Source organism: Eurytemora carolleeae, unplaced genomic scaffold, assembly GCF_000591075.1.
Source record: "Eurytemora carolleeae unplaced genomic scaffold, Eaff_2.0 scaffold1991, whole genome shotgun sequence".
NCBI lineage: Eukaryota > Metazoa > Arthropoda > Copepoda > Calanoida > Temoridae > Eurytemora > Eurytemora carolleeae.
In genome coordinates this window covers 1-15,338 of record NW_019398208.1, presented here as the reverse complement: position 1 = coordinate 15,338, position 15,338 = coordinate 1, and the positions used below count along the sequence as shown (strand labels likewise).

General features: G+C 32.1%; 1 protein-coding gene and 2 long non-coding RNA genes across 4 annotated transcripts; all 3 read left to right on the top strand.

The window, feature by feature from the left end:
- Nucleotides 1–2,146: 2,146 nt before the first annotated feature.
- LOC111717018 (uncharacterized protein C1orf198 homolog) lies at nt 2,147–3,926 on the top strand (the record flags this gene model as incomplete). Its single annotated transcript, XM_023492531.1, is given in 3 exon segments — nt 2,147–2,172; nt 2,793–2,927; nt 2,983–3,926. Coding segments are annotated over 3 exon segments (469 nt in total), but the record flags the coding sequence as incomplete, so codon positions are not given.
- Nucleotides 3,927–5,993: 2,067 nt separating this feature from the next.
- Nucleotides 5,994–8,025, top strand: LOC111717017 (uncharacterized). Of its 2 annotated transcripts, none has more exons than XR_002768648.1 (4): nt 5,994–6,017; nt 6,490–6,584; nt 6,899–6,960; nt 7,980–8,025. It is a non-coding gene; the product is annotated as an uncharacterized LOC111717017 (long non-coding RNA). The 2 variants fall into 2 exon arrangements; XR_002768649.1 differs by lacking the exon at nt 5,994–6,017 and adding an exon at nt 6,094–6,107.
- A 6,019-nt stretch (nt 8,026–14,044) lies between these two features.
- LOC111717022 (uncharacterized) lies at nt 14,045–14,501 on the top strand. The gene is made up of 2 exons (XR_002768651.1): nt 14,045–14,137; nt 14,446–14,501. It is a non-coding gene; the product is annotated as an uncharacterized LOC111717022 (long non-coding RNA).
- Nucleotides 14,502–15,338: the final 837 nt, after the last annotated feature.

The window sequence follows — 15,338 nt, the reverse complement described above, 5'->3', positions numbered from 1 at the left end:
AGGGATAGATATTTATTAAAAAATAATCAACAGGTAGTCAGGGATAGATATTTATTAAAAAATAATCAACAGGTAGTCAGGGATAGATATTTATTAAAAAATAATCAACAGGTAGTCAGGGATAGATATTTATTAAAAAATAATCAACAGGTAGTCAGGGATAGATATTTATTAAAAAATAATCAACAGGTAGTCAGGGATAGATATTTATTAAAAAATAATCAACAGGTAGTCAGGGATAGATATTTATCAAAAAATAATCAACAGGTAGTCAGGGATAGATATTTATTAAAAAATAATCAACCTACCAATCAAATGAATAAGCAAATGATTGCACAAATGAATGAACAAATTAATTAACTAGTGAATGCACAAATGAATAAACATATTAATGAGCAAATTAATGAGCAAATTAATGCACAAATTAATGAACAAATGAATGCACAAATGAATGAACAAATGTATGAACAAATGTATGAACAAATTTATGCGCAAATGAATGAATGGATGAATGAATAAATGTAAGAGCAAATGAATGAACAAATTTTTAAAACTAAATTTTTTTATTTTCCGTTAGGTTATTTGTTTTAACAATATTGTTGCAGATTATATATTATATATCACATGTTTTTATGTACGGAAATATGATTATATTTGAGCTATATTAAATAGCGAATAAGTTAAAATAACAAATAGCTAATATTAATTAGCAATTGGAATCTAGTGAATGTAAAGTAGAAACTTGAAGAGTAAAGACGACATTTTCAGCCTTTCAACATATATCTGCTCGAAATCAGCGATGACATTTATCAAGAGACTCAATTGATCTAAGTCATATAATTAACAAATTAATTCACAAATGAATGAACAAGTGAATGAACAAATGAATGCAAGATGAATGCAAAAATGAATGGAAAAATGAATTCACAAATGAATGCACTAATGAATGCACAAATGAATGCACAAATGAATGCAGAAATGAATAAACAAAAGGATAAACAAAAGAATGAACAAATGAATGAACAAATGAATGAGCAAATGAATGAGCAAATTAATGAATAAATGAAAAAAAAAACAAATAAGTCAACTAACAAATGGACAAATGATGGATTAAAAGAATGATTAAATTAATTATCAAATGAACAGATGAATTAAAAAGAAAAAATAAGAACAATAAGACATTTGAATTTAAGTAATAATGAATTATTAAAATAATAATATAAGGCTTGGCAAATAATATAAAATTCTAGTTCTCAAGTTAAAAGTCCAATAAATATAGTTTCTCAGAATAAAACTCATATATGTAGGATAAATATTAGTAGATAAGAATATTAGAATCTTGAGTACTTCTGTAGGAACACTTGCAGAGTCTCATGCTTCGTGAATCAACCTGAACAATAGTCATATAAAGATCTTTAGATCTTACAGACACTAAGGGGGTAGTGAACCATCGCAGGGTAGTGTCTCCAATCTCCATGCATGGCACCGGGCGGTTTATATCATCACACCGGAACTGGATTCTCATCGATATAAAATAAACCTTTGTTTTGTCAGGATCCAGCACCCCTAGGGAAGATACAACTCTTCTTGCAAGGATGAAGGATATAAAGGTTAGTTTTTTAATTATAAAATTTAATTATTTATTTATATTTTTTTGTGTTCAAAGCCCTTTTTGTAATTGTTAAAAAGGGATAGGTTCACAGTATTCGCTGTTAAAAATGGTCTAAAAAGCTTTTTCAGCAGTCGTGGTGCATATTTTGAAGAACTCCGCCACCTCGACTCTATGGGGTCCACATTGGGGCCTCATGCAGATTTCACTTCCTTATATTTAACAAAGAATTGTATTTTGAGACAATATATACTCCTGGCTCAATTATTTAACACAGCTTTGTATTTTGAGACAATATATACTCCTGGCTCAATTATTTAACACAGCTTTGGATTTTGAGACAATATATACTCCTGGCTCAATTATTTAACACAGCTTTGTATTTTGAGACAATATATACTCCTGGCTCAATTATTTATCAAAGCTTTGTATTTTGAGACAATATAATACTCCTGGCTCAATTATTTGACAAAGCTTTGTATTTCAGGAGAAGACTCTGAGTTTAAAATCTTTAGAAAAAAACATGGAAGGGGGGAGGAAATCCAATACTTCAATAGAAACAGGTAATGGGGAGGAAATCCAATACTTCAATAGAAACAGGTAACGGGGAGGAAATCCAATACTTCAATAGAAACAGGTAATGGGGAGGAAATCCAATACTTCAATAGAAACAGGTAACGTGGAGGAAATCCAATACTTTAATAGAAACAGGTAACGGGGAGGAAATCCAATACTTCAATAGAAACAGGTAATGGGAGAGGAAATCCAATACTTCAATAGAAACAGGTAATGGGGGAGGAAATCCAATACTTCAATAGAAACAGGTAAGAAGAGAGGAAATCCAATATTTTAAAAGAAGAGGTAAAAGGGAGGAGAAAATCCAATACTTTGTAGAAACAGGTAAGAAGGGTGGAAATCCAATAAAATCAGGTAAGGGAGAACGACTATCAGACTCAAGTAATGATTTTATATAGTTCAATCAACATTAAACACAGAAATTGTGCAGTGTACGCAGACCCATTTCACTTAAATTTATTTTTAAGGTTTTGGTAAAACTATGTGTTTTTTTATAAAAGATAAAATCGTTTTAATAACGTTTTCCTAATCCATTGTAGGGAGAGAGAGAGAACAGGAAAATAAACTAAGAAAATAATTTTATAAGATTATAAATAATTTTTTTTAGGAAGTACTATGCTGTCGTCTGGGGAAACTGGTTCCACAGTGGGCTATTCGTCTGAATCCGGGGGACATTATACTGATAGTATTTCCACACTGAGCTCGGAGGGGGAGATAACACCCACACGAAACGCTAATAAAGGTAAACTGTTAAGTTTATAATTTTGAGATCAGCTTTTTAAGAAATAATTATTCAGTTGTTCGTGCCGTGTCCTGCAGCCGCCCTTCCGCTCCTCCCCCGCCTCCGCCTAGTTCTCAACCATCCGCAATGAATCCGCCACCTCCTAGTTCCTCAGTATCCGCCACACCCGTGAAGAGATCTGGACCGCCGCGACCCCCAACACGGAACCCGGAAACTCGGATTTCTAGCCGGCCTTCGTCAATTGATAATATTTCTAAAATCGGCGACGAAAAATCGAATGCAGAAATCGGTGATGAAACGCCTCTAGCTGACAAACCAGCGGAAATACCCAAAACGGGATTTGACTTCTTGGACGAATGGTAGTCCGATAAATCGTCCATAAAGCCCAGTATGGAAATCCTACAATCGTCTGTTTAGCCGTTTAAACGATGCTAATCGAGTTTCTCTTTACTTAAAATAAAATGGCCTGTGTATCGTCCTGTAGTCTAAATTCTAATATTACGCAACAATGCGGCATTATATTTTTCCAATTACGTCATCTGATGTTATGATCGGGCATTAATGAAACCAAAGAACGAATAATTGAGAAAACAAATGGATTCCCGGGATGGCATAAATAAATTTTTGTTAAATTTTGTCGCTTTGTATTTTCTTAATGTTGAGCACTTACTCCCTCTGTACACGTGTACGTACATAGATATATTTATTTATTATTGTTTGTGTCTACCATTAGTTTAATACAGTGATAACCAGAAAACTCTGAACTATGAAGAAGACTCTTTAAGTTATAACTTTAAGGTATAACTTTAAAAAGTTTTATGAAATTTAACGCAGCAATTGTTCACTGTGTAGTGTAAACCAATCCATTTCACTAAATTAGAGATTTAATAAGTGTAGTAAAACCATTTTCTTTGTAACAACATCAAATACTCTTTCATGTCGTTTTCCTATTCCATTGTGTTCTGTTCATCACTGTTTGTCTGTACAATGTACAGAGTACAGAGTATCCCAATAAATGTGAGCATTAAGTGACGATTTTTGCGCAGCATTTTTTTCGCAAGCACAATTTTTTCTCCTGAAACAAACAACATTGAAACTTGTTTTTGTATCTTATACAGAGATGTTTATATGAAAGGTTTACCAGAGTTAAAGGAACTGTAAGCGTACAGTTCCAGTTAAATGAACTTGTACAGTCCCTTTAAACTTTCAAAATAAAATCTAAATTGTCAAAATATCTAATGAAAGTACAGTACAGTACAGTACAGTACAGTACAGTACAGTACAGTACAGTACAGTACAGTACAGTACAGTACAGTACAGTACAGTACCTTCAAAGGACGATATTGTTAATTTATTAAAACAACGACGATACACAATATTGTCAAAAGCATTGAAAAGCTCACAACACTTAACATTTAAAATCTTCAAATCAAAGACAATATTCCGTCTTTTAGTTCTCATGTTTATTGGGACACCCTGTATATTGTATATAGTTTATTATTAAAGGAGATAAAAATGTTAAGGTTTTTAAACCCCTCATGATTATTTCTAAAGTTCAATCAGTCACTGTACAGTACAGTACAGTTCAGTAAAGTACAGTGCAGTACAGTACAGTATAGTACAGTACAGTACAGTACAGTACCAGTACAGTACAGAACCAGTAACCAAAGATCCATAGTAACATGAGAGAAATATTTTTAAGGTTAAATTATCAAACAGTACAGTACAGTACAGTACAGTACAGTACAGTACAGTACAGTACAGTACAGTACAGTACAGTACAGTACAGTACAGTACAGTACAGTACAGTACAGTACAGTACAGTACAGNGAAGGACAAGCCGGTGGGGGGATGTTTTGGAAAACATTAACTTTTGTAAACTTTACTAATCACTAACCTATTCAAGTCAAAGTTAAGTCAAGTTAAACTTTTGTTATTTTTGTAAGTTTTCATCAATTTCAGAAATACAGAAACGAGAATGCATCATAAGCCAAACATTTCAGGTATTCAAGTAATAATTGTTTATCTACATATATATATATTTAAAGTACCAATCTTTTTTTGTCTGTTTGTGTGTTCCGACATAAATCATGAACTACTTTGGATTGGCAAAGTCGGTAGAACCATCGGAATTTTCTTAGCTTGGTTAAAAGTTCTGATCTATTTAGGTTGACTTTTTTTAGGGAAAGATGGGTTTTAAACAGGGGGCGGAAACGTCATGTGTGTGTGTCTTTACCAAAAGAGTGTGTGTAAGGTTACCGAACCAAAGGTGTGTACTGAAGGGTTATACAGTACGTATGAATCTCTGTATTTGTACAGTCTAGGACAGAACATTTGTTTATTGTTTATTTTAAAATAAGTTTAAAATGCATGTAATATATTTTTTACGCATTTAGGTTAACACTATAAAGCCAAAGTTTCATGCAAAGAACATAACTTGATAAAAGTTTACAATAAATATAGTCGTTATTCAAGCTTAATTAGAATTGACAACATTGTTCTGCAATTTCCTTGACTGTAATCATGTTGTGTGTCTGTACCAAAAGAGTGTGTGTAAGGTTTACCGTACTGGGCTGCAAAGCAGGCGACTGGCTTTCTCATGCCAGACCAGCGCCATTTCCTTTCCCTTTATTCCTATTCCCTGGTTTCTAAGCTAGTATCTTTTAATGTTGTCGGACTATCCTAAAAATAACAATAAGATAATAAAAATATTAAATCTGGATATAATAACAATGCAATTTGAATATGTTAATCTACCTTTTTACAATTTAAATTTTTTAAGTACTTTTTTATTAATCCTCCACTTTTCAATATTTTTTATTAATACTTCTTTCATTTTTTTTTATTAATCCTCCATTTTGTCTACAGCAGACGTCGTATAAATAAATACAATAAAGACGACTTTCTTTTTCAATTTTAATTTCTACCAAGGTTTTAAACAGCAAAGACACTTAAACATTTTAGCATGCGAAATAAAACAATTAAAATCGCCTCTTTGTTTACTTGTAAACTTGTAATTTCATTGTATTGATATAAACCTGTATCCTGTACNGGGTATATAGTTTCAACCAGACACTCCCTTTACAGCAGGTATCAGGGGTATATAGTTTCAACCAGACACTCCCTTTACAGCAGGTATCAGGGGTATATAGTTTCAACCAGACACTCCCTTTACAGCAGGTATCAGGGGTATATAGTTTCAACCAGACACTCCCTTTACAGCAGGTATCAAGGGTATGTAGTTTCAACCAGACACTCCCTTTACAGCAGGTATCATGGGTATAAAGAAACTCCCGGGGGAGATTGGGTGGGGGAGGAAAACTAGACTTGAAAAACTTTTCATCCTTTTTGAATTTTTTTAACCAAAAATTAATTATTTTAACCTAAAATCCATTTATTCTCACCAATAGAACTTTTAAGAATATGTTGAAGTTAGTTTTTTAAACTAATTAAACCAATTAAACCAATTAAACCAGTTTCTTTATGCACATCTTTTTGCTCGTATTTTTCCAGGGTTTTTGCGACTTAATAACTCTTTCCGGTGTACATCTTATTTGCGCAGGTTCGACCGCTGACTACAACCTTGTTGCGCCGATCCGTCAGACTGCCTCGATTTTCAAGCAACCAGTCACACTCTACAAGGATCATAAATCTAAGGTGAGGGTAGAGAGGCAAACCCCCATGAACCACACAAAATCACCTCAGAGCCGCAGATCTTGTAGAATCACCTCCGAGCCACACTGAACAACCTCATTTACAAACTTCTCTCTGAAGGCTCTTTTATTTAATTTTTACTCTTTTTTAAACCCTAAAACTTGCAACGGTGTTCAATGTTCCTTCATTACAATTACGAAAGTTACCATAATTTTCCCTATTCAAATAGAAAACCAAAGATATTATTTGAAAATTCTATGAAAGAATTCTAGAATATTTTTAAATAAATTAATAATTTTTTCATTGATTTTTTCTAGGTTAAATCTGACTTGAAGACGGTTAATAAGGAGAAGCCAAGCCAATTGTTTTGGGCTAAAAGGTGATAAATTCATTTATTTTTTTCATTTATTCTTCAAGTCTATTTATTAAGTCATTTAGTTATTTTATTCAGTCTTATGGTCTTTCAGTCTTTTAGTTGCAGTCTTTTAGTCTTTCAGTTTTTAGTCTTTCAGTCTTTTAGTCTTTCACTCTTTTAGTCTTTCACTCTTTTAGTCTTTCATTCTTTTAGTCTTTTAGTCTTTTAGTCTTTCAGTCTTTTAGTCTTTAAGTCTTTTAGTCGTTCAGTCTTTTCATCTTTCAGTCTTTTAGCCTTTCAGTCTTTTAGTCTTTTAGTCTTTTAGTCTTTCAGTCTTTTAGTAGTTCAGGCTTTAGTTAGTCTTAAGTCATTTAGCTAATTAGCCATTTGAATAAACAGTTTTACAAAAGAAAAGAAAAATATGCAAAATTATGCCCAAATAACGACATTGATTAGTACTCATTACTTAACATATTTTTCATTTCAGTTCCTTCAGAATTCTTTAACATACAAATTATTTATTCTTTTATCGAAAAGTTCTTTAGTCATTTAGTCATTTAGTTATTTATTTATAATATCAAATTATAAAGATTTATTCACAACAAAAGATATGTAAATGGTGTATATAAATTATTCATTCTTGTATTTAATAATTCTTTAGTCATTTAGTCATTTAGTCATTTAGTCATTTAGTCATTTAGTCATTTAGTCATTTAGTCATTTGGTCATTTGGTCATTTGGTCATTTAGTCATTTAGTCATTTAGTCATTTAGTCATTACATTTAGTCATTTAGTCATTCATTCATTTGGTCATTTAGCCATTCATCCTGTCAGTCTTAAGTTTTTTTTTAGTCATTTATTCATTTAGACATTTAGTAGATTAGTCCTTCAGTCATTCAGACATATAGTTTTTTTTAAGAAATACAAGGATTTTTACTCTACCGAAGGTTCTAAGGGTACTGTGGCGTGAATTAATCGTGTGACTCTAAATGAAGGGTCGCTTGAAATTACGTTTACAGTCCCTTCCATCATCCACTGTTTAGGTTAGGGAACTTGGACCCTGGACAGCTGGAGGAAAACAACCAGGGATAAACATTAATCTTGTTTTTTATACTTTTTTATAATTTTGTTTAGTATATTTTAAAATATGTTTTTCTCACCAATTTGTCAATTAATGTTCATTCAGGAGAATCAAATAAAATAATTTTGATTTGTTTTTCTTTTTTATGATTTTGATTATTTTTAAACAAATATTGTTTTCCTCCAAAAAATATTTTCAAACCCTTTTAGATTAATGTTAATTTAGGAAATCAAATGCAAGCTGACTTTGCCAAAGGTTTTTTTCTTTATTTAAAAAAATGTTTATTTTAATAATTCTGTAATTTATATTTGGAATCATTTATGACTCATGATTTATGACTCATAGCTCGCGACTCGTGAACTGTGACTTCAGACACAAGACAGATTACATGAGGCACATTACACATGACATATGGTTTGTGACTTGCGACTTGTGTATCATGATTTAAAAATTTTTTTTGTGACTTGTGACTTTTTAATTGTGACTTGGGCCTTTTGACTTATGACGCAAAGCTTGAAACTCGTGAATTGTGACTAAAGACTAGCACATGACTTATGACTTGTACCTAGTCACTCGAGTGACTCTTAACTCTTAACTCTTGACTTGTGACTCTCAACTTTTGACGTTTAACTCTTATTGAACAATCTTCAAGTTTCTTGTTGTTTAGGTTTGTTGNGAAAACTCATTATTTTCAACTGTGGTTTCTCTAGTGACTTGCGCATTAATAATGCATAAAAACAAATAGGAAATGTAATATTTAACATTTTTAAACTAGAAAAACGAGATTATCTTCCACATCACTGATCAGAATTGTGAATCAGGCATTGCCATCTTTGTCTGGAGGGTCGCTTAAACATTATGCTTACAAATTGTACCGTGTTTATATCCAGGGACTTCCTAATGAAACCAAACACAAAAAAACTAAACTTTAATTAGCTAAAGAAACATTCTACAGAGGCCGAATTTTAAGAATATAAACCGCGTCGCAATCTCGAAACACTGAATACAATTTTAAGTGAAACCAACCATGTTTGATTCGCTGAGCCGCGGCTCAAAATCTGTAAATTCGTGATCGGATTCCAGTTTACTTTATCTAAGGGGTTACCTTCAAAAGATGAGACTTCAGAGATGACTGTACGGAATTTTTACTGCCGTGTTTTCTTAAACACATGATTCTCTACAACTGTAAACTTTTTCTTTTTTTGCCAACTCATACAAAAAGCCATTAAAACACTAAATCAGACAGTAGCATTATTTAACCTTGAGATCGTCGTTTATTAAGAGTTTCTAGTCATCTTCTAAGTCCCATTTTCAGTCATCATAATAAATCAAACCTCATTTTCAAAGAGATCTTCACCTAATTCCCATGTTTTTGGGACACCCTGTAAATAAAAATTATGATATTTCAGAGTTTAATGTGAAGAGGAGAAGACTCCCCAAGGATAACCTGGTGTTGTACAGTACACACAATTCTACAGTCGTGTTTACTAAGGAGTAGGGAAAAACGACTTTTGAGGATTTTCTTGGAAATAACTTTCGGCATTTAATTGTCAACCGAGGGGAGGAAGGCCAGCCACAACAACTTCTCGTCCGAGCCACATTCTCCTCATTTTTTCGTCCGAACCACCTCGAAATCCTCGTCCTTCGACAACCCTGTGTTAAAAGTTTCTAATTCTTGTAGATACAACTATTTTTAACAAATCTGGCGACGTTAGGGCATAAAAAATGGATAAACTTAATGTATTGCAATTATTAAATCATGTTTGAATCTTTAGAAACATGAGAATGTTGTCAAACTTTATTTAGGTAAAACTTAAAACTCTTCTACCTCCCTAATGGCCAACCTTCGCGACATGCAATAAATAGCAAAATATTTTTTTCTCTTATTTGCTCAAAATATAGTGATTTTTTTATTAGCCTTTTCGGGTTACATTTCGTTTTTTATTTATCAAAATGTTTCTTTTTCTTCCTTGTTTAATGAATTCCAACATAAAATCACTCAAAAAGCTTACTTTGCCGCATTATACATGTGAATTGGTCAAACTTTACTGTACTGAACCGTACTGTAAAGTTTTGTACTGTACTGTACTTTAAAACTCATGTACCTTGAATCTCAGTATAATATAATCTCAAGTAATCAAGAATATAAAAAAAATAATTACAAACTCAAAATCAATCTGTTAAAAAAAGTAGTTTTGTTTCTTAAATATTGTAGACTTATTTAAAAGGACTGCATATGTAATTTTAAGTGACCCTAAATAAAACAAGAGGGGCATGCCTAATATACTAAGGTACCCTTTAAACCTTTATCTTATCAAAAAATAAAAAGTAATCAATTCTGATAATCAGTGTTTCGGATCCATATCATTTTGATTTGGATCCGGATCCGAGGTAACTTTTGATTCTGTGAATCGGATTTTCCTTATTAAATGTTATGCAAGGTTATAATAAGTTAAAAATGTCGTCATTACTATTATGTAAATGTAAACATTAAATTATTAAAGATAATTTTGAAAAATTTTCGTCATGTAAATAATACATTTACGAACCATTTTGATTTATTTATTCCATGGTTTTGGTTAATTTTTGGCGCTACCCGGATCCATATCAACGCTTCCTGATACGGATCCGGATCCGACCAAATGATACGGATCCGACCGGATCCGGATCCGGATCCGAAACACTGCTGATAATTTAATACTTTGTTTCAGTAAGTCACCAAGTAGGGAAACCATAATAAAAAATAATCAAATTTCTTAAAGAGAAACATGGCTAGGCTGCTAGCTCATTCATTCTTAACCAGGCACAGATCTTTTAGTGTACCACTGTAAATTGGACATACCACTGTATAGAGTGAATGATGGGTTACTTAAAAATATGTTTACAGTTCCTTGAAGCGGAAAAATAATCTTGTATTTTTATCTTAAAATTAGAAGTTTTATTAGTTCAAATTCTCAATCTCTCAAAGAATCGAAACAGAAGTCAGAACACCAGGTTTATCAAGGATTTATCCTCAAATTTAAAAGTGCTTACAATGGATATCAAGATCAAGCGTTAGAGATCAAGAAAAGTTTCAACTTCGGGTTGCAACGTTGGCTTAATCAATAAATAAAGTTTGAGCAAAACAATTACAGTAAAACCCTTCACTTCTTCAATGTAATGTTGCAGATATTTAGTTTTTTAATTAAATAATTATATGGAACTCTTATTACTGTCCCCGCATATACATTGCTTTTTATTTATTTTTTGCAAATACTGAAATTTACGTAATATAGTATAAAACTCATTGAAAAATTGTCAAGACGACATTTGATAAATTCTTCCGATGTATTCGTTACTAAGGGTTTCACTGTATTTTAACATATTTATCTACATCGACATTATTAATCAATGCAGCATCTATTTTTTACCCTCAAAGGATGAGACTTCAGAGACGACTGTACGGATATCATTCGAATGTTTTCTTACATTAATCGTTACCTGCAGATTGCCAAAAGAGAAACTTAAAACTTTAGAATAGGACTTTTAGACTCAAGTTATAACTTTAAATATGAACATGAGACACCGCAATTAATAAGTAATAATATTTGCTTTGTAACAACATCAAATGAACTCAAGTATTGCTTATAATGTCGTCTTCGTATCCCAAAGTTTTCTTGTTCTCACTGTTCAATGTACACGTATGTTAAATCAAAATAACAGATAGGACACAAGATGTCGTCTTTTCAGGAGTTAGGGATTTTTTCGTTCCCCCCTAAATCTTGAAAAGAGGACATCTAATGTCCTATCTGTTATTTAAATTAATCCATGAGTGTACAGAGTTGTTAAGTTTAATAAAATGTTTTATGTCGATGAATGAGTTTATCAAATTCAGCTGATCAAAATAAACTTATATTTTGTTCATTAAAGTCTCATCCTCTGTGGATAACAATATACAATTCTTACAATACATTCATTTTACAAATAATGCAATTTAATAATATCCACGCACACGTTTGAGGCTGTAACTATTAAATCAACAGATATAATTTAAATCCGTTTGAATGAGATCAAATTAGTTTTCCATTGGATTATGAGAAGAAGTTGATCTTTTTCAAAATTGATAGTTTCGATCACGTTATTTTAATGTTTTGCGATGTACTGTTGTGTACGGTATACGGTGTAAGTATCCCTGTGTCCGGAAACGGCTGATCCACGTGTATTCAACGGTTCTAAGAAGGCAACAACTGACGGTTCAAATATGGCGACCATATTGATATACATCTGATAGATCGTCGTTAGGAAGGTTTTAATGAACCGTAGTTGATAGGTTGCCCCACTTCCTGTCTGTTTTATCACAAAGTCAATCATCGACAGCATCTTGTGCCCGGTGTCCCGGTGATCGCCGAAAATGACCTTTCCAAGCCGTTGGATGATTTTGAACGGGAACTGGAATCCACCGATGGCCTCGTTCAGGACAAACTCGGTTATATTCTTCCCGGTGTTGAGGAGGACTCCGGGGATATGGGAGTTTGAAAACGGTGGCAGTACAGGTAGTTTGATCCAACCCTTACTCCCGTCATCTCCATCACCGCCATTTCCACCATGAGCTTGGACCGGTGGAGATATGATTAGAAAAAATATCGAGAAACACAGCAGAGGAACAAAATTCTCCATTTTGGATCCTAACGATTCAGTTTCTAGATCTATCAGTATCTTTTGTTATTTTTGGCGTCCTTATGTGTTTCTTGATGCTGCGTAGAGTTTTCTAGGTCTTAAATATTATGGCATATTTTCTCCTGCAACAGCTGGCTTTTCTATCCTGAAAAAAATTCTTCATTATCATGTAAACCAATCGAAAATAGTTTTTTGGGGGTAGAGATATGGATTATGGAGATAAAACAGTTTTACGGAAATGATTCTTAAATAAGTTCAACTTTTAGATCAATGACTTGATCCTCATAATACATTATCTTCTATAATAACTTATCTATACTTCTTAATATGAGAATAATACTGTGGTAGGCGAATATAGCAATTTAATGAAGACGACCTTTTTATTTAAGTTTTAATTGTCAACAAGCTTTTATTGAATTACAAGTTTACAAGCAATTAAAGAAAAGCTTTTTTAATTGACAGCTTCTCGCTATTTCCATGTTTTTGTGTATCCATGCTGTTTGAAAGCTTTATAAGAATTATAATTAAATTTGAAAGTCGTCTTCATTATAAAAATCGCCTACCACCGTATAATTGCCTTTCGTAAACTATTTAACAAGGTGTCGTCTTTAGTAATGTCTCGAGCGAAAGGATCAATAAATTTCTGAGATGGTTAAAACTTGAAATAAATAATTTAAATCATTATGGGAATGTCGTCTTTAAAAATATTTTTAACAATAAAAGCTATGAGGAAGAAACAGTTCAAACCTTTATTTGAAAGTGTTAACAATTTCATATATACAGGGGTAACCAAAAAGAATAGGTCTCAGAGTGGTGGACTTTGTAAGGTTTTTTTTGATGCTCTTTTTTTTGCAAACTTATTTACTTAATCTATGAAAATAAATTTTTAACTACGCAACCCAAGACAAATTTATTATTTCAATTAAATTTTTAGAAGAAAAAAAGACTTGGTACTTGGATGTTTTGATCCCTCTTTTCAAACAACATTTTTCAGTTTAAAATGGTGCATTTTAACAAAATAATAAATTACGACATTTTTTCTGGGTCAATTTATTAAAATTTAACTGTCCATAACCTTCTCAATGGGTCCTGTGATTGTCACACAAAATGTGTTTATTGTACATTTATTGTTAACAGACAGACAAGCCAACATATATACAGGGTTACCCACAAAGAATGATGCTTTAATGACGACCTAAAACTCTCTAAATTTGACGAGACTTGTGTAAAGTACAGTACAGTACAGTACAGTACAGTACAGTACAGTACAGTACAGTACAGTACAGTACAGTACAGTACAGTACAGTACAGTACAGTTTGCATTTTCTTAATAATTAGACTTTTTCCGTTGTACATCTTATTTGCGCAGGTTCGACCGCTGACTACAACCTTGTTGCGCCGATCCGTCAGACTGCCTCGATTTTCAAGCAACCAGTCACACTCTACAAGGATCATAAATCTAAGGTTAGGGTAGAGAGGCAAACCCCCATGAACCACGCAAAATCACCTCAGAGCCGCAGATCTTGTAGAATGACCTCCTAGCCACACGAAACAACCTCATTTACAAACCTCTCTCTGAAGGCTCTTTTATTTACTTTTTACTCTTTTTAAACCCTAAAACGGTGTTCCATATTCCTTCATTACAATTACGAAAGTTACCATAATTTTCCCTATTCAAATAGAAAACCAAAGATATTATTTGAAAATTCTATGAAAGAATCCTGGAATAGTTTTAAATTAAATAAATAATTTTTTCATTTATTTTTTTTTAGGTTAAATCTGACTTGAAGACGGTTAATAAGGAGAAGCCAAGCCAATTGTTTTGGGCCAAAAGGTGATAAATTCATTCATTTTTTTTCATTTATTCTTCAAGTCTATTTATTAAGTCATTTAGTTAATGTTATTCAGTCTTATAGTCTTTCAGTCTTTCAGTCTTTTAGTTTTTCAGTCTTTTAGTCTTTTAGTCTTTCAGTCTTTTAGTTGCAGTCTTTTAGTCTTTCAGTCTTTTAGTCTTTCAGTTTTTCAGTCTTTCAGTCTTTTAGTCTTTCAGTTTTTCAGTCTTTCAGTCTTTCAGTCTTTCAGTCTTTCAGTCTTTTAGTTGCAGTCTTTTAGTCTTTCAGTCTTTTAGTCTTTTGGTCTTTCAGTCTTTCAGTCTTTTATTGCAGTTTTTAGTCTTTCAGTCTTTTAGTCTTTCAGTCTTTTAGTCTTTCAGTCTTTTAGTCTTTCAGTCTTTCAATCTTTTAGTCTTTTAGTCTTAATTAGTCTTTTAGTCATTCAGTCTTTAGTCTTTAATCATTTAGCTAATTATCCATTTGAAAAAATAGTTTTACAAAAAAAAAAAATATGCAAAATTATGCACAAATAGGTGACATTGATCATTACTCATTACATAACATATTTATCATTGTCGGTTATTACGTAATTATTGAATCCTTCAACATATAAATTATTTATTCTTTTATTAAATAGTTCTTCAGTAATATGCAAAATTGCATATGCAAAATTATGCACAAATAAGCGACATTGATCATCACTCATTACATAACATATTTATTATTGTTAGTTATTACGTAATCATCGAATCCTTCAACATATAAATTATTTATTCTTTTATTTAATAGTTCTTTTGTCAATTTGTCATCTAGTTTTTTTATTTAGTCATTTA